The 23,563-nt window shown below is 36.8% G+C and overlaps 1 protein-coding gene across 3 annotated transcripts in view; it reads right to left on the bottom strand.

Moving 5' to 3' along the window:
- Nmnat (nicotinamide mononucleotide adenylyltransferase) overlaps positions 1-23,563 on the bottom strand; it is a 316,157-nt gene that overhangs the window by 10,489 nt on the left and 282,105 nt on the right. Inside the window, exon 6 of one of the 3 annotated variants that reach the window (XM_067142887.2) lies at positions 3,837-4,003. The exons of the other annotated variants lie outside the window; for them this stretch is intronic. Coding sequence (XP_066998988.2) covers positions 3,865-4,003 — 139 coding nt within the window. The 3' untranslated portion in view covers positions 3,837-3,864. The remainder of the gene's footprint in view (positions 1-3,836; positions 4,004-23,563) is intronic. 3 annotated transcript variants of the gene reach the window in all.

Here is a 23,563-nt window from a genome sequence, read left to right on the forward strand (position 1 = left end):
ATCCAAATATCCTCTCTTAGTGAGCACTTAGCCTGTAATATTTATGTATCCCCCAAATCTCATTTCTTTATGTCCAGTAGTTTTTGTTTGGTGATGATAAATCAGTCAGTCAGCACTGTACATTGCTCAGAATTTAAAAAGAATGGTATTTCTGTATTGGACGTGTTCACAGTAATATGGAAATGCACTTTTTAATTTTCCGTCATCTGTGTCTGTATATATGTGCATCACGAGAAAATGGCTGAAGAGAATTTAATGAAAACTGGTATGTAAAGCCGGGGAATGAGCCACTACAATCTAGGCTATATAATATTTTATTCATGCTGAGTGAAATGGTAGTTTAGGGGAAGGCCTAAAATGTAATTGTCAAATATTTTTGTTATTAGTGGTCCTTGAGTTATATAGAATTACATTTCCGATCATTTATGTCTTTATACATTTTTACTGTACCAGGTATGATAACGAAGATATTAATGAATTTTAATTTTTGTTGCCAAGTTCATATCATTGCCAAGCCACGAGAAAATGGGTGCACAGAATTTAATAAAAATCAGTATGTAGAGTCGGGGAATAAGAAACTACAGTCCAGCAGTCCAGGCTATAAATAATTTTATACATTTTGGATGAAATGATAGTTTAGGGGAAGGCACCTAAAATTTAATTTTTAAATACCTATGTTGTTGGTCCTATCAAAAAGTACTACATAACAAAAGTTATAGAGAATACATTTTCTGATCATTTATACTTTATTCAGTTTAACCATACCGACTATAAGAGTGGTATTTCAGAGTCAGAAGAAAACTAAATGTGAAGGCCTACAATATCAAAAGCTCATAAAGTTGATCAACAATAACATTACATTGACAATTGTTTGTTGTGATGTTCTTTGTCTCTTCTGCTGCCACTCATCTCCGATAGATGGGATTGCTGTTGAGTACCAAGTATAACAGCCTGCCTGAATACTGGCAGGAAATAGCTGGGGAATTAGATACCTTTCTTCTTTAGCATTCCATTCCTCTGGTTCACACATTTTCTGATACTGCTGGTATGTAACACACTGGTTCATCATAGTATTCCAGCTAATCGATCCCTACTCTGGGATGCTGAATGGAATGAGCTGTATGTACACTTAATGGTTGTCTGTGGCCTGGTCATTCCAGTTGGGGAACTTTGGACTGTTAGATCGGCAGCATAGTACAGTTGGTTTAAAGTGAAAAAAATGGGTGGTTATTTAATATGATAGCATTGCTTTTAATCACGACGTTCCTACTGACATCATTGTAATGACGTATGTTGATTTCAGTTGAGAAAACCACTGAAGATGTAACAAGGCAGGTGGAGAATGAGTGTCTGCCATTATAGTGAAAACTCCCCAACTTGATTGCGACTTATGATAGGCAAGAAGGCTCCCACTGTGGGTGAGGGTGGTAGAATAACACTCACAGCATCCTCTGTCTGTCATAAGAGGTGACTAAAAGGGCCCCCAAGGGTTCTGAAATTTGGAGCATGTGGTCGTGAGCACAGGGTCCTTAGTTGGGTTCTGGCATAGCTGCCACTTACTCGTGATAGGCTCCTCACTTTCATCTATCCTATCCAACCTCCCTTGGTCAACTCTTGTTCTTTTCCGACCCCGACGGTATTAGGTTCTGAGGCCTAGGGAGTCTTTCATCTTCACACCTTTCGTGGCTCTTGTCTTTCTTCGACCGATACCTTCATTTTTTGAACTGTCAGATCCCTTCCATTTTTTTCTCTCAGATTAGTGTTATATAGAGGATGGTTGCCCAGTTCTACTTCTTCTTAAATCACCACCACCACCACCACCACTAGGCAAGAAGGCCTCCCATTACAATGAAAATTCCCTAACCCAGTCTTCACATGAGAAAAGACGTATGCATTTCTGAGATAACGTTAAGAGCTATGTAATTTAATACAATCTTACTCACAACATTAAAATACTTAACCTAGAATTCTATATACAATGTCAAATTCTATGGCGTAGCATGGGTACATCAGCTAGTGTATATATATATAGATAACATCTTTTAATCATAATACATGCAGGGAAAGAACTTATGATCATAAACTTGAGCAATCCAGATTGTCTTTCAACTAATATTAAACGGGAAGAACACAAAGAATGACACTAAGAAAATTTAAAGAGACATAGGAAAGAAAATTTCCTGAACACACTTTTTACCCCTGAAGAACTAAAGACAGCTGTGCTGCACATGAAAGAAAACAAGGCTACTTGCCCAGATGATATCAGAAAGGAGCAATAAAGCACTTTGGTCCTCTAACTATAGAATGGTTAGTGAAGATTGGGAATAAATGCATGGAGACCCAGCAATTCCCGAAACACTAGAAGAAAGGTCATGTGGCAACACTGCTAAAGCAAAAAAAAAAAAAACAAAAAAAAAAAAACAAAAAAAAACAACAAACTCAACACAGCCAAAATAATTAAACCTGCATCCCTTCTATGTCGCCTTAATAAAACTTGCGAGCACATGATTCATGGAAGAATAAAAGCTGTAATTGATGATAAACTGATCCTAGATCAGACTGGGGAAAGCAAGTTGAGGTCAAATTCTGAATCTTACCCTACATACTGACGACGGTTCTCAGAAGAAGTTTGTGACTGGAGCAGCATTTGTTGACTTTTTTCCTGCATGAGATACTGTGAATCATCAGAGACCGTATACTGAAGTGTAGAAAGTCACAAAGGATTTTCAACTAAGGTCATGGCATATTTCAGAACAGAAGGTTTTATGTAATACAGCCTGGAAAGAAAAGTCCATGGGGGGTTCAAAAGAATGAATACTTCAAGGCAGTGTAATATCACCCATAAATTACAACATCTAAAACAATGACCAACTTTGCCCTCCAGAAGTAAAGTGCTTCATTTATGCTGATGAGATGGCAGTTACTGCCAGGGGAATGTCTTGAAGAGGTAGAAAAAAAAGTTATTTTATTTATTGACAATATGCTTTACGTCACATCAACACAGATGGGTCTTATGGCGACTATGGGACAGGAAAGGGCTAGGAGTGGGAAAGAAGCGGCCTTGGCCTTAATCAAGGGAAAAATGGGAAACCACAGAAAACCATCTTCAGGGCTGTGACAGTGTGGTTTGAATCCACCAACTTCCAAATGCAAGCTCATGGCTGCGCGCCCCTAAGCGCACAGTCAATTCGCTCTGTAGATAAAAAGTTAACAGTGGCCTTAGATAAACTAGCGGTGTATTATAATCAAAACCACATGAAACAAAACCAGTCAAAAACTTAACTTTGCACCCACCTTTCATCTTCACAAGAGAGAAGAAGGAAGATGTCTGAGGGAGGTGTGGAGGGGTGTGAGGTTGAAGCATTACACTGAGCCAAAGTACTTCGGAGCCAAGTTGGATCGCATGCTGTAATTTAAGAAGCATTGCGAAGATCTGGAAGGGAAGATTACTGCTAGAAATAACATCACTCAGAAACAGATATACTTAATGTGGGGAGTACAGCCAAATGCTACTTGCAACAGCCCCAGCACTCAGTTTTTCTTCATGAGAGTATGCAGCATCCATGTGAGAAGCCTCTGCTCATACTAAATATATGGACACTGCTCTGAAGGAATCAGCCAGAATACAGGCTGCCTCAGACCAGCACCTGTCCAGGAGATCTATCCTTTGGTCGGTGTAGCACCTCCCAAAATCAGGCATTAAGAGGCTGCAGAGATCAATAGGAAGAAACAGTTATCAGATGCCAGGCGTTCATTATTTAACCATAGAGTAATTAAACCTTGGTTGAAGTCTAGGAAGAGCTTCCTTCAGTGAACTGTACTGCTTGAAACACAACCTGAATTACAGTGCATAGCTCTGTGTGGCTAGAAGTAATCCTGCTGTGGTGATTGGGGTAGACCGTTCAACCAGCAACTCAATGCCGAATCATAGTTGATTTTCATTTCCATGTTGATGATTATCTGGTTTAGCAGAATGTTCCAAAGGCTGTTCCACCAATCAACACTATAAAAGTACAACATCAAAGTTTAATAATTGAGTACCCGGTTCACTTGGAACCACCTTCACCTCAAAAATACATGAATTAAACATTTCAACAAACGCACATTACAAATAAATGTACATGGTATGATTTAAAATATTATGCGTTTCACTAAAATTGTGTTCATCCTTAAAATTAACCTTCTTATTATTAGAAATAGGTTATAAAACTGTGTGTTCAATTCAAATGCACAGTTAATCTTAAAATATTATTTGACTCTTATAACTATGATTCTTTTATTTCTTTGATGAAGATGATAATGTAGTAGTTGATATGTGAAATGAAACACGTAGTACAAACTTGGGATATAACTTAAACAACTATTTGCCGCACTTATTTGTTGTCGTCAGTCTGATAGGGTGAAGACGCTCATTTGTTGTGGCATTTTGAAATGTTGCATTGTTAAAAATATGTGGGGATAAGTTGTTGTTAAGTTAGTCAAATTGAACAATAACAATGTATGTTGTAGAGATTGTACGATGTTGAATTTGACAAGTCAGCACTTGTTGTGGAATACATGCAGGGAACGTGAGACTTGAGGGAACATCCTTCATATTTTGCTGTTGATTAGACTACAGTAAATTGAAAATGTAAATTAAAAAGTAAATGTAAATGTAAAATGTAAAAAAAGAAAGTAAATGTAAATTAAAAGTTGACTGTAGTGCTGAAATAGACAGCTAATATGTTGAAAATTAGGTTGTCTCGAGATGAAGCAGCTGTTATTATGTGGAAATGTTAAATAGGTAGAGAGGATGGAATATCTGTAAGAAAAGGAAAGTGGATATATGTAGATGTATGTAAACATGTAGTTTACTAGTAAAGCTGATGGTTATTTAATGGTACTTACTCCCTTGCTTCTTGCCCTCGTAACCCAGCTGCTGACCGTGTTAAACGTACACTGCTTGTCTGTGTTAGTGCACTGCCTGGTGCTGGAAGATGCCAGCAGGAGAGCTTGGGAAGGGGGCAGTACTATATTCGTGATTGGCTGTGAAACTAGAGAAGTGTTAGAGGGAGTAAAAGGCAATACTATGGCTGTCATGGATAAGGTAGATTACATTAATAAAACCATGAACTTTTTCCAGGAAGGGAATTACAAAATACTGCAAACAGAATACAAAAGAACCTAAAAAATCTACTCAAAAACATCTCATTCATACTTAACGAACAAGAATCCAGCAAATTAATCAGTATGAACCCCAAGCTTTCCACAGCAAGGGCACTCACTAAAATTCACAAAGAAAACATCCCCACAAGACCGATAATCAATTTCAGACCCAACTACACCTACAGATTAGCCCAATTCATTCAAAGATTTCTCAAGAAACATTTCGTCCCACAAGCAAGGACATCTATTAGAAACACAACAGAATTTTGCAATAATACCAAAATCTTAGTAATCCAACCTCACCACTCACTGGCTCCTTTTGATATTAAGAACATCTATCCCAATATTCCCTTGTAAGACACTATATCCATTTTACAGAATAATCTAAAACAACACAGCAAACTAAGCATAATGGAAATAGAAGAGTTCATCAACTAGTTAAATTTACATTTAACAATAATTATTTCACTTTCAATGAGGTCATATACCAACAAAATGGACTATTGATGGGCTCCCCAGCATCTGGTATATTAGCAGAGATTTACCTAGATCACCTAGATGGTGAATATTGTCTAAAGAGGAAGTACATACACCCACATTAGTAAAATAGACCATATTTCTTATTGGTTGAGATTCGTCAAAGACATCTTCGCAATCCTAGACGAAAGACACATCAACAGTCTAGCAGTACTCAATGATTTAAATAAATTGAATACCCACATAGAGTTCACACTAGAAATATAATCTAATCGAACTTTACATTTTTTAGACTTAACAGGAACCAAGATCATATGACACTTACAGAAAACCAACACAAACCAGCAACACCATAAAGTAAATATCACTACATCCTAACTCTCACAAAAACTTTGTTTTACAGTTTAGTCCATAGGGCATTCAACACACCATTATCCTAATCAAATCTAAAAAAAGAACTAGACACTATCAAATCAACAGCTTACTCGAATAGATGCAATAAGGAGTTCATCAATAAAATAATACACAAGAACCAAAATGAACCAAAATCCACTCTAATTAGAGAAAGGAAACAGAAGGACACATATTCAACCTTCACTTTCAATAATAACAACATCCATCAAATGAGTTTTAGGGAGGAAGGGGGTCTGAGATTGCTCTTGGTAAACTGTCAGAGTGTAGTAAATAAACAATTAAAATTTGGTACATTGATGGAATCTTATGAGACTGATGTGGTGATAGGAGTGGAATCGTGGTTGAGAGAAGGGGTGGATAATAGAGAACTATTTCCAGAAGGGTACACAGTCTATCATAGAGACCGAGAAGATAAAAAGGGAGGGGGGGTGTTTATTCTGGTGAAGGAAACTTATTGTTCACATGAATGGTTTACCGATGAAAGGGATGAAATATTAGGGATAAAATTAATTTGTGATAATATGAAGGAGGTGGGAATTATAGGAACAAACAGGCCTGGAAGAGAGGAAAGAGACATGGAAATATTTGAGAAACTAATAGATTATACTCATAAAAACAATAATAATGATATGGTAATAATTGGGGGAGATCTAAACTTGCCGGAAGTTGAATGGAATGGAGCTACAAGTGAAGCCCATGAACAGAAACTGGCAAATAAGTCAATTTGGGAGGGAGGATTTACACAAGTAGTACAAGAACCAACTCGTCTCAATAACTTACTAGATGTATTCTTGGTTAAACCATGGGAAATTGTTGATAAAACTGAGGTAATTGAAGGAATAGGAGATCATAAGGCTGTAATAATGGATGTAGGACTCATACCAAAAAGGCTTAATAAGAGGGTTACACAAGACAAGAAATTGTACAGAAAAACTAAAGTTGATGAATTTGGGACTTCCCTTAAATCACAATTCAGTTGTTGGATAAGTGAAGGGAGTAATGTGGATACACTTTGGGCTAAATTTAAAGGAATCATTTGGGAAGGAGAGAAGAGATTTGTACCTGTTAAGAAGGGTAAAATGACCTCAGACCCTGTTTATTATATAAGGGAAATAAGAAAATTAAAAAGAAAATGTAGAATAGTAAACAGGAAAATCAAAGAGGGTAGGGAGAGTAGAGAAACTAGAAAACAGCTATGAGGGAACTGAATAGAGTGAAAAAGGAGGCAAAAGAGAATTATATAAATGGCATACTTCAAGAGGGTAATGATCACAAAGGGAAATGGAAAAAACTGTATTTATATATCAGGAATCAGAGGAAAAGGAATCCAAATTTCTACAATGGTGGGAGAAGGGGGTGAACACTATTTAACAGATACTGAAAAAGCAAACCTATTTAGTAGGGAATTCAGAGATTCAGTAGATGATTGTCAAGAGTTGGAAACCATAACAGAAGATAGAGAGGGAGAGACACAGAGGGAAACAAGAAGGTTCTCATTCACAAATGAAGATATTTTCAGAGAAATCAAACTGCTTCAGCAAGGAAAAGCAGCAGGAAGTGATCAAATTACTGGGGAGGTATTAAAGACAATGGGGTGGTACATAGTGCCTTATTTGACTATGTCATAAATAATAGTGTGATACCAAAGGAATGGAAGGAATCTATAATAATACCAATTTATAACGGAAAGGGTGATAAAAGGAAACCAGAGAACTACAGACCAATCAGCCTGACCCGTATAGTTTGTAAAATACTGGAGAGTTTAATAGCAAAGTACATCAGAGGGATATGTGATGATGAAAATTGGTTCATGAGGAGCCAGTATGGATTTAGAAAGAAATTTTCTTGTGAGGCACAACTGGTGGGATTTCAGCAAGACATATCAGACCAATTGGATTCAGGAGGCCAGTTAGATTGCATAGCCATAGATCTTTCCAAAGCCTTTGATAGAGTGGAACATGGAATATTATTAAAGATAATGGAGGGAATAGGATTGGACGTAAGGGTTACATGTTGGGTAAAAACATTTCTAAATTCAAGGGTTCAGAAAGTCAAAGTAGGAAATAACGACATGAGGCTGACATATTTGAGCACCTTCAAATACCTCCAGACTAAGCCAGGATCGAACCCACCAAGTTGGAGTCAGAAGACTAGTGCTTCTACCGTCTGAGCCATTCAGCCCAGCCAATTTAAAAAGAAGTAATGCACATATTTATTTAATTCTTTGAACAGCATCAAGTACAACATTTAAATTTTATGTTCATACAGATTTAAAGATGATATCAGGCAGATGGCAACCATTATTCTCAATACAGAATCTTGTTTTTCAGGTGAGCCAGGGTCTGAGGATTATTGTTGTAAACAAATGATTTTAGATATCCCCATTAAAAATAGTCACAGGGCGATTCTTAAATCACGTCTCTTGAATAAATTTGTAATCCTATACACTTTACTGTTATTATATGTGAATATGGCAAATTTCTTTCTCTCTTCTTCTTTCCATTCTTTTACTGAAGTACTCACAGGTTTATTTTTTATTTTATTTATAATCCTATCTACAAATTCTTTATTATAGCCATTATTATATGCTATTATCAAGCAGGTAATCACTCTACTTAGAGAGCGATTGCCTACTGTGTGATGTAATCTGTATTGTTCGTTCCAAGTTCAAGAGAGAGAGCAGATTCTCAGCTTACAGACTAACTGCATGTCATGCCATCTATGGACAGAAGGCTTGAACACTCAGCAGACCACCTGCTAGGTTCTGTGTACGAATGGTCACTGCACACGCGGCCACTTGGCAGGTGGCAACGTATGCCAATGAGTTAAATGCTCTGTAAATCATTGAATCTGTATGTGGATGTGCTAGGAGTAAGTGATATTTGGGTAAGGGGAGATAACGCGGAAGAGATAGGAGATTATAAAGTCTACTTGACGGGTGTTAGAAAGGGAATGGCAGAGTCTGGGGTAGGGCTCTTTATCAGGAATACCATTGCACGCAACATAGTTTCTGTTAGGCACGTAAATGAGCGAATGATGTGTGTAGATTTGTCAGTTGGAGGAATTAGGACTAGAATTGTGTCCGTGTATTCACCATGTGACGGTGCAGATGAGGATGAAGTTGACAAGTTTTATGAAGCATTGAGTGACATCGTGGTCAGGGTCAACAGCAAGGATAGAATCGTGCTAATGGGCGATTTCAATGCGAGAGTTGGGAATAGAACTGAAGGATACGACAGGGTGATTGGTAAATGTGGGGAAGATATGGAAGTTAATGGGAATGGGAAGCGTTTTCTGGACTTCTGTGCTAGTATGGGTTTAGCTGTTACGAATACTTCTTCAAGCATAAGGCTATTCACCACTACACATGGGAGGCTAGGGTTACCAGATCCATAATAGACTATATCTTAACCGACTTCGAATTCAGGAAATCTGTTAGGAATGTACGAGTTTTTCGCAGATTTTTTGATGATACAGAATACTATCTGATCTGTAGTGAACTAAGTATCTCTAGGCCTAGGGTAGAGAAAGTGAAATCTGTCTGCAAACGAATAAGGGTAGAAAATCTCCAGGCCGAGGAAATTAGACAGAAGTACATGGATATGATTAGTGAGAAGTTTCAAACAGTAGACAGTAAGCAGGTTCAGGATATAGAAAGTGAATGGGTGGCATACAGGGGTGCTGTAGTAGAAACAGCAAGGGAATGCCTAGGAACAACTGTGTGTAAAGATGGAAAAAAGGCGAACATCATGGTGGAATGGTGAAGTGAGAGAAGCTTGTAAATGTAAAAAGAAGGCTTATCAGAAATGGCTCCAAACTAGGGCCAAGGCAGACAGGGATTGGTACGTAGATGAAAGAAAGAGAGCAAAACAAATAGTTGTTGAATCCAAAAAGAAGTCATGGGAAGATTTTGGTAACAACCTGGAAAGGCTAAGTCAAGCAGCAAGGAAACCTTTCTGGACAGTACTAAAGAATCTTAGGAAGGGGAAAAAGGAAATGAACAGTGTTTTGAGTAATTCAGGTGAACTCATAATAGATCCCAGAGAATCACTGGAGAGGGAATATTTTGAACATCTTCTCAATGTTAAAGGAAAACATCCTGGTGGTGTTACAAACAGCCAAGCTCATGGGGAGGAGAAAAATGTTGGTGAAATTACGCTTGACGAAGTGGAAAGGATGGTAAATAAACTCCATTGTCATAAGGCAGCAGGAATAGATGAAATTAGACCTAAAATGGTGAAGTATAGTGGGAAAGCAGGGTTGAAATGGCTTCATAGAGTAGTAAAATTAGCATGGAGTATTGGTAAGGTACCTTCAGATTGGACAAAAGCAGTAATTGCACCTATATATAAGCAAGGGAACAGGAAGGATTGCAACAACTATCGAGGTATCTCACTGATTAGTATACCAGGCAAAGTATTCACTGGCATCTTGGAAGGGAGGGTGCGATCAGTGATTGAGAGGAAGTTGGATGAAAACCAGTGTGGTTTCAGACCACAAAGAGGCTGTCAGGATCAGATTTTCAGTATGCGCCAGGTAATTGAAAAATGCTATCAGAGGAATAGGCAGTTGTGTTTATGATTCGTAGATCTAGAGAAAGCATATGACAGAGTACCGAGGGAAACGATGTTCGCCGTACTGGGGGACTATGGAATTAAAGGTAGATTATTAAAATCAATCAAAGGCATTTATGTTGACAATTGGGCTTCAGTGAGAATTGATGGTAGAAAAAGTTCTTTGTTCAGGGTACTTACAGGGGTTAGACAAGGCTGTAATCTTTCACCTTTGCTGTTCATAGTTTACATGGATCATCTGCTGAAAGGTATAAAATGGCAGGGAGGGATTCAGTAAGGTGGAAATGTAGTAAGCAGTTTGGCCTATGCTGACGACTTGGTCTTAATGGCAGACTGTGCCGGAAGCTTGCAGTCTAATATTTTGGAACTTGAAAATAGGTGCAATGAGTATGGTGTGAAAATTAGCCTCTCGAAGACTAAATTGATGTCAGTAGGTAAGAAATTCAACAGAATTGAATGTCGTATTGGTGATACAAAGCTAGAGCAGGTCGATAATTTCAAGTATTTAGGTTGTGTGTTCTCCCAGGATGGTAATACAGTAAGTGAGATTGAATCAAGGTGTAGTAAAGCTAATGCAGTGAGCTCGCAGTTGTGATCAGCAGTATCCTGTAAGAAGGAAGTCAGCTCCCAGATGAAACTATCTTTACATCGGTCTGTTTTCAGACCAACTTTGCTCTACGGGAGCGAAAGCTGGGTGAACTCAGGATATCTTATTCATAAGTTAGAAGTAACAGACATGAAAGTAGCAAGAATGATCGCTGGTACAAACAGGTGGGAACAATGTCAGGAGGGTACTCGGAATGAGGAGATAAAGGCTAATTTAGGAATGAAGTCGATGGATTGTAACGGTTCAAATCCCATTACAAGATGATATCTGTATTTTTATTATTGTATGATTTTATCTGTATTTTATTATTATTATTATTATTATTATTATTATTATTATTATTATTATTATGTCAGTATTATTATTATGTTATCTGTGATATTGTACTATTATTGTAATTATCCGTTTTATTCAATTTTGCAATTGCCTGTTGCTTGCAAGATTGCACTTAGATGTATACATATATACGTATGTGTAGTATAACACTCAATACCTGTACAGTGAGAATTGTTGTATATATCAGAGATTGGAAGTGACGTTGTTATATTGCGACACCACTGGCGATTCTGCCAAGTCATCGCCGCGCCTTGGCTACGTCATCATATTTATTTAGCAATGAGCGCACGGACTCGTCGCCGCGGGGCTATTTCACCACTGGATGTAATATCTGTCGCGTAGGTGGGAGTATGTCATTGTTATTTCTGGAGATTACGTAGTTGTGTCAACCAACGTCTATATAAGGTGGGTGCACATTGTAGCGTCAGTCATTACTTATACGGATGCAGTACAGTGAAGTAGTCTACTAGATCAAGAGGCCTTAGTTGGTCAGCCAACCAGTGTGAACGAGAGATGGTGAAGACTCAGTGAGCCATTATTGGTCATTGAGAGAGTGAGACCAAATGGTTGGTCCGTCACTTAGTGGAAGACACGGACGCAAGGCTTACCAAGGAGTCAGAGAGGGCAACCCTGGACCTACCAAGAGGTCATACCATATTGACTTACAAAGAAGTCAGATGATATGGAGAAGAAGCAGTCTCAAGGATGTATCACCACGTTAGGCGTGACACATCTACAGTAAACACCAGAGCAATGGATTACGTCGTAATTACACTCAAAGTGTTGAAGGTACAGTCAAGTGAATCAGTGAGGGAAATATTTCGTATAAATTGTTAAATGTCCGGTCAAGAAGAATCTAAATTCATGCCTAGTTTCTTTCAGTTGCAATGTCATAATTTCACATTCTTATCTGTTTTATCGCAAGACGACTCACTATTTTTTATATATTATTTAAAGAATATATTTTGTTCTATCAAACGAATTCATAGTTTCATTTCATTGACAGTAAAATATCTTAACCTCAAAATTAATGGGGAAACCGAACGCCAATCTCCTTTTCCCAGAACTTATATGGTATGTTGTCAAAAGTAAGCTTATTACCCCACACCCTGTTAGTTAGTTTAGTATAAAATTGTTTACAATGTGTCGACGCAACGTGGGACTCGAATAAATTCAGAACTTGTTCTGAATGACAGCATATCATAGGTTCATTTGGGAAGAGTATGCACATTTAAGCCAGCGGAATTATTACCGGTAAATTTCAGGAGTGTAATTTTGTGATATATATTTGTATTTTGGGGATATGTCAAGGGATTTGAAGAGGGAAATTAATTTGAGATCGCGTACTATTACGAGTGAACCAAAGATGGACAAGGAAGACAATAACAAGTCATGTGAGGACGAGGTCATTGCTTCTGCGGACATCCAAGGTGAAATTCAGAGTAGGGAGCAGGTGAATACGATGGAAGCTTCTGAGTTAATTCAGGAAAGTGCAGAAATTGAGAAGCACACTGAAACTCAAAAGGAGATCGCGGGGGGAATGAACCAAGATTTTTTAAATTTGTTCATGGCCGAAATGACCAAGCTCAGTGAAAATAATAAGAAACAAATGGAAGAAGTGATTGGTATCTGTAGTAAGATGGAGAAAAAGATTGAGACTATTAATGAAAATTGTAATAAACGGATTAACTCCCTAAGTAGTAAAATGGTAGAAATGATTGATATTTGTGACAAAAATTTTAATATGATCAATGATAAAATAGATGGGTTAAGTGAATCACTAAATTCTAAAATAGATACTAAGATAGTAGAGGTAACTAATCAAATATCTAAGTTAGAAAATAAGTTAAACAAAGAGTGTGTAGACCTTAGAGGAGAAATGGAGTTGAATCGGAGCGATCTTCATACTCAAATTGAGCATGTCAAAGGAACATATACAGAGAATATCGTAGAATTGAGTAATAAGATTTCTAATATCCGGGAAGAAATTCACGAGATCATAGATAAAAGACTAGACAAGATCTATAATGCAGTGGGGCAAGATATGAGGGAATATGTCAGTAAGGTAGAAACGTTTGAAAAAGAGCTTGGGCAGGTCAGAGAACTAAAGAACGAACAAGAAACTTGGTCGCAGAAGGTTACAGAGAAAGAGGAAAAATTACAGGAAGAATTGAGAATAATGAAAGAGAATGCGGAGAAAGTGGCGGAAGAAAAAGTCTTGAATTGCCAGAGGGTACTACGGCAAGAAATGAGAGAATGTCAGATTACAAGAGAAATAGTAGTAACGAGTGGTTTATACAATAGGGACCAAGATTTGCCTAAGTTTACTGGAAAACAATTTAATCCTATGGAATTTGTAACATTAGTTGAGAAAAGATTTGCAAATAAGTTGAGGGATAATATTATCGAATGGGAATACGTGTTAGAGACCTTGTCTAATTCCTTCATCGGTGAAAGTAAAACCTGGTTTCAAGTGTACCGTAATAATATGTCTAATTTGGAAGAATTTAAAGAGAAGTTTATTAATAAGTTTTGGGATGAGAATATACAAGATCGTGAGAGAGAACGGATTATGCTTGGTAAATATAGACAACAGGAGGGAGTGTCCATGACAGAATACTTTCTGACACACGTGCTTATATGGAAAAATCTTAATAGTATTGGTTCAGAAGTTGATATCGTAAGGATTATGTTAAAACATTATTCTGATAAGATTAGGGAAGCTGCGTGTATGCAGAAAGTCAGTACTATCAAAGAAATGGAGGTATTGTTAGATAGTTTCGAGGCTCTGAATGGTAGAGTAGGTGATAATCGACCGCAAAGTAGAACTGTAGAAGGAGCGGGAAACAGGTCAGATAATTATCAGAGGAGAGGGAATAATAATGATCAGCCGAGGAATAATAGAAATTTCAATAGTGATAGAGGTAAGCAGAATTACCAGAGAGAATCGGAAGATGGGAGGCGTGCAGATGTGAATTATGTGAGGAATTATAGACAGAATAGCTGGAGAGGGAATAATTATGATCAGCCGAGGAATGATAGAAATTTCAATAGTGGTAGAAGTCAGCAGAATTACCAGAGAGAATCGGAAGATGGGAGGCGTGCAGATGTGAATTATGTGAGGAATTATAGACAAAATAGCTGGAGAGGGAATAATTATGATCAGCCGAGGAATAATAGAAATGTCAATAGTGACAGAGGTCAGCAGAGTTACCAGAGAGAATCGGAAGATGGGAGGCGTGCAGATGTGAATTATGTGAGGAATTATCGACAGAATAGCTGGAGAGGGAATAATTATGATCAGCAGACGAATAATAGACATTTTAATAGTGATAGGGTTCAGCAGAGTTATCAGGAGCAATCCGGAGAAGGAAGGCGTGGAAACTTTATAGGCCAAAGTGACGGAAGGCGTGAGGATTTAAGTCATCAGAGAGAGAGTAATAGGCTAAATGCGAATGGTATTCAGGAATAGTCATCGAGCAAGAATATTCCAAACGCACAGGGAATCAGGTAAATTAAGTGAACAGTCCGAAGGTAGAAGATGAACTGGTATTTAGTATTTATTTAGTATAAGTAGTTATGTAGTAAAAGTAGATTTAAGAGTATAGTGTGATTGTGACCTAAGTAATGTTAAGTGAGATATTTAAGTAATGACGTAGTCATAGATAATGAAGTAATTAGTGGCAATAGTAAGTTAGACGTAAGAAGTGATCTGTTATAGTGATGTAAGTACTTGTAATGCCGAGAATGTGATGTAAGTAGTGAGGTAGTAACTCCAATGATGGAAATTGTGATGTGAAGAAGGTACTATTTTATAACAGCCGTTGGGTAAGTCAAAGTGAGTAAATAAAATGATAGCGGTACCAGTCAATTGAAGATAATTGTAAGTTTCAGCCATGCCTTGTTGTACCAAAACTTGTGAATTCAGTTGTTTTAGGAGCTGACTTGGTTGCAAATCATGGAAGTAGAGTAGACTTTAATTTAGGTAGTGTGTGTTTGTTCTATGAGGAAACTAGCAAAGAAGTACGTGTTAATTATGATGGTCTGAGGTAAGTGTGTTGGTGACGTGTGTTCTTTGAAATATATGAGAGGTAAGTGAAGTTGTTCCTAGTGAGAGGAAATGTTTTGTTGGGTGTGTTACGTGCCTGTACGACCAGTATCCGAGGGATAGTCGGTATGAGGCAGTGACGTGAGGTAATTTGGGTGAATTACCGGAGGAGTAATTTTGTTCGATGTTAGGTAAGCATCGAGAGGTATTTAGTGGTATGTGAGGAAGAACACGTATATGAACATAAATTTGTAGTACATGACCATTCATCATTTGTGGGAGGTAAGTACCCCATTCAACTTAAAAGTGCTAGTGAAGTCTAAGAACAAATAAACATTATGCTGGATTACGGAATAATTGAACCATCTTGTAGCCATAGTATTGATTCTTTAATTATTGTTGCCAAGGAGGATGTGATCTATTGAGATATGTAAGTTAATGAGGGCAAAATTGATTCGTTTGAGTGACAGAGTGCTACTCAGAGTTCCATTTCATCATCTGCAGAGGCGGGAAATATGTTGAAGTTATATTTTTTTATCAGGGGTATTTCACAATTGTGAACCGTATCGGGAAGTGTGCATATTCTTATAAATTCAGGAAGAGGATATTGTCGGTATTTGTAGTATTATATATGTAAAGGAGTACTTCACGTGAGATTTGTTGAGATAATAATAAGATGATTAATTTTTGTAAGAAACTGGCAAAATAAAACTAACATATGTGAATTTGCGTGTGAACCAAGTGTCGTATTGATGTATTGGAAGAATAAGTGCTACATTGTCATGTACTGTGTGACAAAAAAACGGAGAACAGGACATTGGACAGTTATCTACGATAACAATATGCGAGAAAAGTTCTCATATAAGTGAATTTTCACAAAAATATTTTGATATGTTAAACAAAAGGAGAAGAATGTTGTATATTGATTGAAAATTATTTGTGTGTGTTAAATTAAGGGCTATGCTCTTGTGTATTGTATGAGAATGGGACACTGAACAGTTATCTACGATGGCAATGTGCGAGAAAAATTCTCATATATGTGATGTATTATAAAATGTATGGATGCTGAAAAAGAAAATTATTGTTGTATACTCATTTAAAGTGTTTATCTGTGTCAGTGTTATATATATATAATTTTGTTCATAAATCAATCGATTCTTTGTTCTTCGATTTATTTATGAGGGAGGCGAATTGTAACGGTTCAAATCCCGTTACAAGATGATATCTGTATTTTTATTATTGTATGATTTTATCTGTATTTTATTATTATTATTATTATTATTATTATTATTATTATTATTATGTCAGTATTATTATTATGTTATCTGTGATATTGTACTATTATTGTAATTATCCGTTTTATTCAATTTTGCAATTGCCTGTTGCTTGCAAGATTGCACTTAGATGTATACATATATACGTATGTGTAGTATAACACTCAATACCTGTACAGTGAGAATTGTTGTATATATCAGAGATTGGAAGTGACGTTGTTATATTGCGACACCACTGGCGATTCTGCCAAGTCATCGCCGCGCCTTGGCTACGTCATCATATTTATTTAGCAATGAGCGCACGGACTCGTCGCCGCGGGGCTATTTCACCACTGGATGTAATATCTGTCGCGTAGGTGGGAGTATGTCATTGTTATTTCTGGAGATTACGTAGTTGTGTCAACCAACGTCTATATAAGGTGGGTGCACATTGTAGCGTCAGTCATTACTTATACGGATGCAGTACAGTGAAGTAGTCTACTAGATCAAGAGGCCTTAGTTGGTCAGCCAACCAGTGTGAACGAGAGATGGTGAAGACTCAGTGAGCCATTATTGGTCATTGAGAGAGTGAGACCAAATGGTTGGTCCGTCACTTAGTGAAAGACGCGGACGCAAGGCTTACCAAGGAGTCAGAGAGGGCAACCCTGGACCTACCAAGAGGTCATACCATATTGACTTACAAAGAAGTCAGATGATATGGAGAAGAAGCAGTCTCAAGGATGTATCACCACGTTAGGCGTGACACATCTACAGTAAACACCAGAGCAATGGATTACGTCGTAATTACACTCAAAGTGTTGAAGGTACAGTCAAGTGAATCAGTGAGGGAAATATTTCGTATAAATTGTTAAATGTCCGGTCAAGAAGAATCTAAATTCATGCCTAGTTTCTTTCAGTTGCAATGTCATAATTTCACATTCTCATCTGTTTTATCGCAAGAAGACTCACTATTTTTTATATATTATTTAAAGAATATATTTTGTTCTATCAAACGAATTCATAGTTTCATTTCATTGACAGTAAAATATCTTAACCTCAAAATTAATGGGGAAACCGAACGCCAATCTCCTTTTCCCAGAACTTATATGGTATGTTGTCAAAAGTAAGCTTATTACCCCACACCCTAGAGATAGTCAAGAGTCTCATTCTATTATTGCTGTACTGAGTGACAGCTGGCGCCCTTCAAATAACGTATGTGTAAGTAAGCAGGTAATAAGTAAGTGTGAGTACAAGGTTCGACAAGTGTGTAATTTATTTAATGAATGTTAATTTTCAGATTTTCCATTATAAATGCAGATATTCAGATTTATCAAGTTAAATGCAGTTATATATATAAATATCAATATTTGTAAAATTAGACAGACAGTTAGGAGAATGTTTACAGGATGAAGCTGTACGTATAAACCGGCTTCAGTGGTGGGGTCATGTGAGGCGAATGGAGGAGGATAGGTTACCTAGGAGAATAATGGACTCTGCTATGGAGGGTAAGAGAAGTAGAGGTAGACCAAGACAACGATGGTTAGACTCGGTTTCTAACGATTTAAAGATAAGAGGTATAGAACTAAATGAGGTCACAACACTAGTTGCAAATCGAGGATTGTGGCGACGTTTAGTAAATTCACAGAGGCTTGTAGACTGAACGCTGAAAGCCATAACAGTCTATAATGATTATGTATGTATGAATAGGCTGACCACTTAAATATAATATTTAAGTTATTCTTAAATATTCGCCATTTGATTTTATAGTCAATGCAGGTTTTTTTTCTAAAATGAAGCTGATAAAGCTTGTTACATGTACTGAGTGACAAGATAATTCGCCGAAGAGTATGTTTTACAAGGAAAAAAAGAAAGGAAATTCCAGCGTCCACCATCCCCATAGCTGGCCTAATTCTCTCTCCACTTCTCTTTTTTTTTTAAATTATTTAGGGAAAAGCAATTATTTGATGACACTATTATAAACAAATATTTTAATGGCAATATATACCTTCATCTTATAATTTCCAAGCAACAAAATACAACTAATTTATTAATAGAGTAATTCAAATATGAAAATAAAATTATTTTACCACACCAATCTAATACTATTTTATGTGGATTTAAACCAGAGATCAAAAGCAATTAACCTGTATTTGTAATGTAGGTGAATATAATGAATTGCAATAATTAGTCAAGGTCTATATTCAAAATAGTTTTCAAATTTGAAGACAAATCAGTCAGAAAAAATAGGAATGAAAAATAAAGATTACTGTTTTCGTTTTATGTTTTCTGGAACTATTTTCTTCCTTTCAATTTCAACATCCTGCTTTTCTTTCAATTTTCAACCTGTTCTGTTTTTCCTCCAAATCTTTTAATTGTAATTCAATTTTCCTTTTCCCCATTTTCTTCTTTTTCTCATCTGATTGCTTTTCTTTTTAATTTTCAGGTAAGTAAAATTCATCCAATTTCGAGTCATCTGTTCTTCTAGAAATGAGGTCATTAATTTGTTTGTTAATTCTTACAATGTTCTGAGTTTCCTCGTTTAGCACACATAACTGTCGTTTGGCCTTTTCAGCACCTTTATCACATATTCTTGTATGGTTGTGCAAGTTTTCAAGAATGACATCAATCCCTCTCATAGCCAAGCTGGATTTGAGCAATATCAATTTAGGGTCTAGGGCAGTGAGACCCCTTGCTAAAGTGTGATTTTAGAGGACTTTTCTCTCTAATTTCTTCTGACATGATGATCAAGAGATTTTTGAACTCATTCTTAAAAGTAACTTCTTCCTTCTCAGAACATTTAACTTGTTTGAGTAAGCTTTTGGCAGCATAACCAATATTCACTTTTTCTACTGAAAGCAGATTAACACTATCTTGTAAGTCTAAATTTGTTAACTCTTGGGAAGTAATCACTCCAGCTATATTTTCAGACTTATTAAATCTCATCATTATGTTTTTCAAAAGTTCATCAAGTGACTTAAAAAGGTAAGGCACCATAGGTTTCTGACTTTGAAATCTTCTGAGGAAAGGTTCAACATCAGACAAAATACTTTTAAAAGCACTTAATTTTGCTTTAGGAGTTGATTCTTCACAGCTTCTCTACATTAAAGGCTTTTGTTGTTTTGTTTTTCAGTGTACTGTTTCACAGATATGTCAATGTGATCACATATTTTAAGAGCATGATCAACAGAGCATCCCTCTTAATGCAGTGAACTTGTAAAGAAATGTGGGTCTTGTTGTTATGTCTGTATATTTAGCATGTCAAGCAGGGCTATTTAAAAAAATACTGTACAGAGACCTGAAAAAATGAAAAAGGTCCCAGTCAATTTTGGAGATCCCAGATTTCACGGCCCCATTCACTGTATGAAAACTGCTTATACAAAGAAGAGATTCGTCCTCAGGGTTTAGCATTTGTAAATCATTTTCAAGTTTGTTAATAAAACTGAGGTTAACATTTGGTCCTTCCATTGAGACTTGCAAAATATTTCCTAAAGGTAAGAAGAGTCCATGTATAAACCCATCTAATAAGTGATCTGCAGTTGCCCTGCCTAAAAATACACTATTCCAATACCTTGCTGCAAGATTTACATCCCAAAACCTTACACACAAGTCCATTTATCCCCTTTGGGCAAATTTGTGTAACAATTTATTAAAACAAACAACATAGTCAGAGCACTGTTTTAAGTCATTTTGCAAACTTTCTCTAAAATATGGGGCTAATCCATGATTTATAACATAGGAAGCCTTAGTCTTGCCCATAGTAAAGTTCTGAGCAATTTTACTCTCTGGGAACATTGTTTTGAATGCTGCAGAGGTTTCATCACAAGAGTTGAGAGGCATCTTTCCAGTAACAGCCTGCAGAGCCCATATGGCTTCAGCCAATGTTACATCATCTTCATTCACACTGGAAGTCTTTATTTGACTTGTTGCTGGCATTGCTAATTCGTTTGTAGCTTTGGATGTAGTGCTAACTCTTGGCTGCGTATCTTCAAGTGGAGATGGGAAAAAGGTGTTCTTTGCAAAGAAAGAAATTGTTGGCTGAGAAGACTTAGTTTTCATGTATTTGATGTGAGTAGGTCCTTTGGCACGAGGACTGACTTCTTGTTTACCCATATCTAGGTTTGAACGATTTACAACACACTTTACAATATGGTGAAGTTGCATCATTTACCAATATGTCCAACCAATCACTCAGTTCGGGAAACACTTTACTGTCTAGCCAAAATGTATTAAATGTACACTGGTTGTTAGCCATTGTCATGAGTTTCAAGCAAGCATCCTAGAACTGAAATAAAAAAGAATAACATAAAAATGGTTGAAAGAAATTACACAAGTGCACAACAAAAATTGTAGAATTGTTGAGCAGTTTTTGTGAAAAATCTTAAAAAAGAAATGCAACAATAGCTTGGGTTACAGCAGACTAGAGGATAAAAATACCCCCTCAAATCCATCATTGGGGAAGATTTCCCTGACTTTCCAGATTTTTTGTCTATTTCCCTGACTTTCTCTGGCCAAAATTTTTTTTCCTGACTTTCTAGAATGTGGACACTATGTAATAGTCACTGTCAAGATCAATACACAGACTTATTTAGAGTGTTTGTAAAAGTGTTTTTACCTGTGTTTATTTTATCCAGAGTTCATGTTTTTGGACAGATTCAAGTGTTTAATGTTTTTATGTACCAATGATTATGATGGCAGATGATAACCAAAATAGTTGAAACTAATAAAAAATAAAAAATGAGGATATAACTGATACTAAGATATAAAATAGAGTCTCGTTAATCCAAACTAATTGGGACCGGTGTCTGTGCGGATTAAGAAATTTTTGGATTAACCAGAAAATATTTTCTAATAATAATCTTATTGTTTTTACGTCCCATTAACTACTTTTACGGTTTCCAGAAACACCTAGGTGCCGGGATTTTCTCCCGCAGGAGTTCTTTACGTGCCAATAAATCTACTTACACGAGGCTGATGTATTTGAGCACCTTCAAATACCACCGGACTGAGCCAGGACCGAATGACATTAGCGAGTGGATGGAAGCTGGCTGTCATCAATTACAAACAGACCAAGAAATTGTAGCTATGGTGGAGAAAGAATCTGTAGTTGATGAGGAACAGAGTGACGACGAAGAAGACCACAATGAACAACTAGTGTCACTTTCAGATGCCGCGGCCGCCTTAGAACATTCCATACGCTACCTCAAACAACACTCATCTGCTTCGCCCACTGATGTGTTGTTTATGAGATGCTGTTTTAACACTGCATCTTCGAGTAGGTTCCAATCACTACGGCAAAAGAAACTAATAGACCTTGTAAAGATAAATGACCAGATTAATGATTTACGATGTGTAATTATGTTTACATTAAGTTATTCTAGTACAATATGACTAATAAAATGCAAGTAAATCTTCATTTTATAGTATGTTCTTTCATTTGAATAAGGAGATTTAAAAAATATGTGAATATTTCAGTTCGGATTAACCAGACTTTCGGATTAACGGGGTTCAGATTAATGGAACTCTAGTGTAGTTGTATTCACATGTGTTTGTATTGAATAGGTTGACCACTTAAAACCAAATCATACGTAATTGGAGTCAATACGGATCAAAAATGAAACTTCTAGCATATGAGAAATAAGTGTGGTAAACAGTTGTTTAAGTTATGTCCCAAGTTTGTACTACATGTTTCATTTCCAAATGTCAACTATTACATTTATTATATTCATCAAAGACTTACAAGAATCATAGTTATAAGAGTCACATATATTTTAATATTAACTTGTTGAATTGAAATGAACACACAGTTTTATAACATATTTCCGATAATAAGAAGGTTAATTTTAAAGACGAACACAACAGGGAACACGCATAATTTTCAAAAATATTTTTTTTTGAAAAGTACACCAATGAAATAGTACATAAACGTATTACAATGAGGTAAGTTGCCTTGTTTTCTACCATTAAAAAATGTTCAAAAGTGCTTTTCCGCAAGGTGAGTGAAACAGCCTCTGACGTAAGCGGCGCGCTGTGACGTCACAATCCAGTACCGCATGCAGCTCTACCAGCCATTGTGCATCAGCCGTTACTAAAAGCCGATTGTTTATTATTCGTGATCGCGAATGACTTCAAAATGACAGAAGAAAGGTTCAAAACAGCACAGTCAGACAATCTATCATGTGTAGATGTTATCATTCTTGAAAGTGACTTTTGTGGCCGCAGAAATTCGCGGATAAAAAGCAAGTTTGTAAGTGGCATCTTTTATATACGTGCAATGTATTGTAACTCATAGTATTAGGATAACAACGAACCTGGACAGAAATCACATCACTTTCAACATTTCCTTCTAGACTGATTCCCATATTAAAGAATAACATTACATTTTTGGGCTTTCAGCATTAGTAAAGTAAGAAATTGGATTTCAGCACTAACATAAACATATAGGTAGCATTATAGTACTAGTCCGCCTCTGTGGTGTAGTGGTTAATGTGATTAGCTGCCACTCCCGGAGGCCCGGTTTCGATTCCCGGCTCTGCCATGTAAGTTGAAAACAAATAGTACGAGGGCTGGATCGGTGTCTACTCAGCCCTGGGAGGTCAACTGAGTAGAGAGGTTTCGAATCCCACCTCAGCCATCCTCGAAGTGGTTTCTCGTATTTTTCCACTTCTCCTCCAGGCACCTAAGGCCACGGCCATTTCCTTCCCTCTTCCTT

Source organism: Anabrus simplex, chromosome 3 (genome assembly GCF_040414725.1).
Source record: "Anabrus simplex isolate iqAnaSimp1 chromosome 3, ASM4041472v1, whole genome shotgun sequence".
Lineage (NCBI taxonomy): Eukaryota > Metazoa > Arthropoda > Insecta > Orthoptera > Tettigoniidae > Anabrus > Anabrus simplex.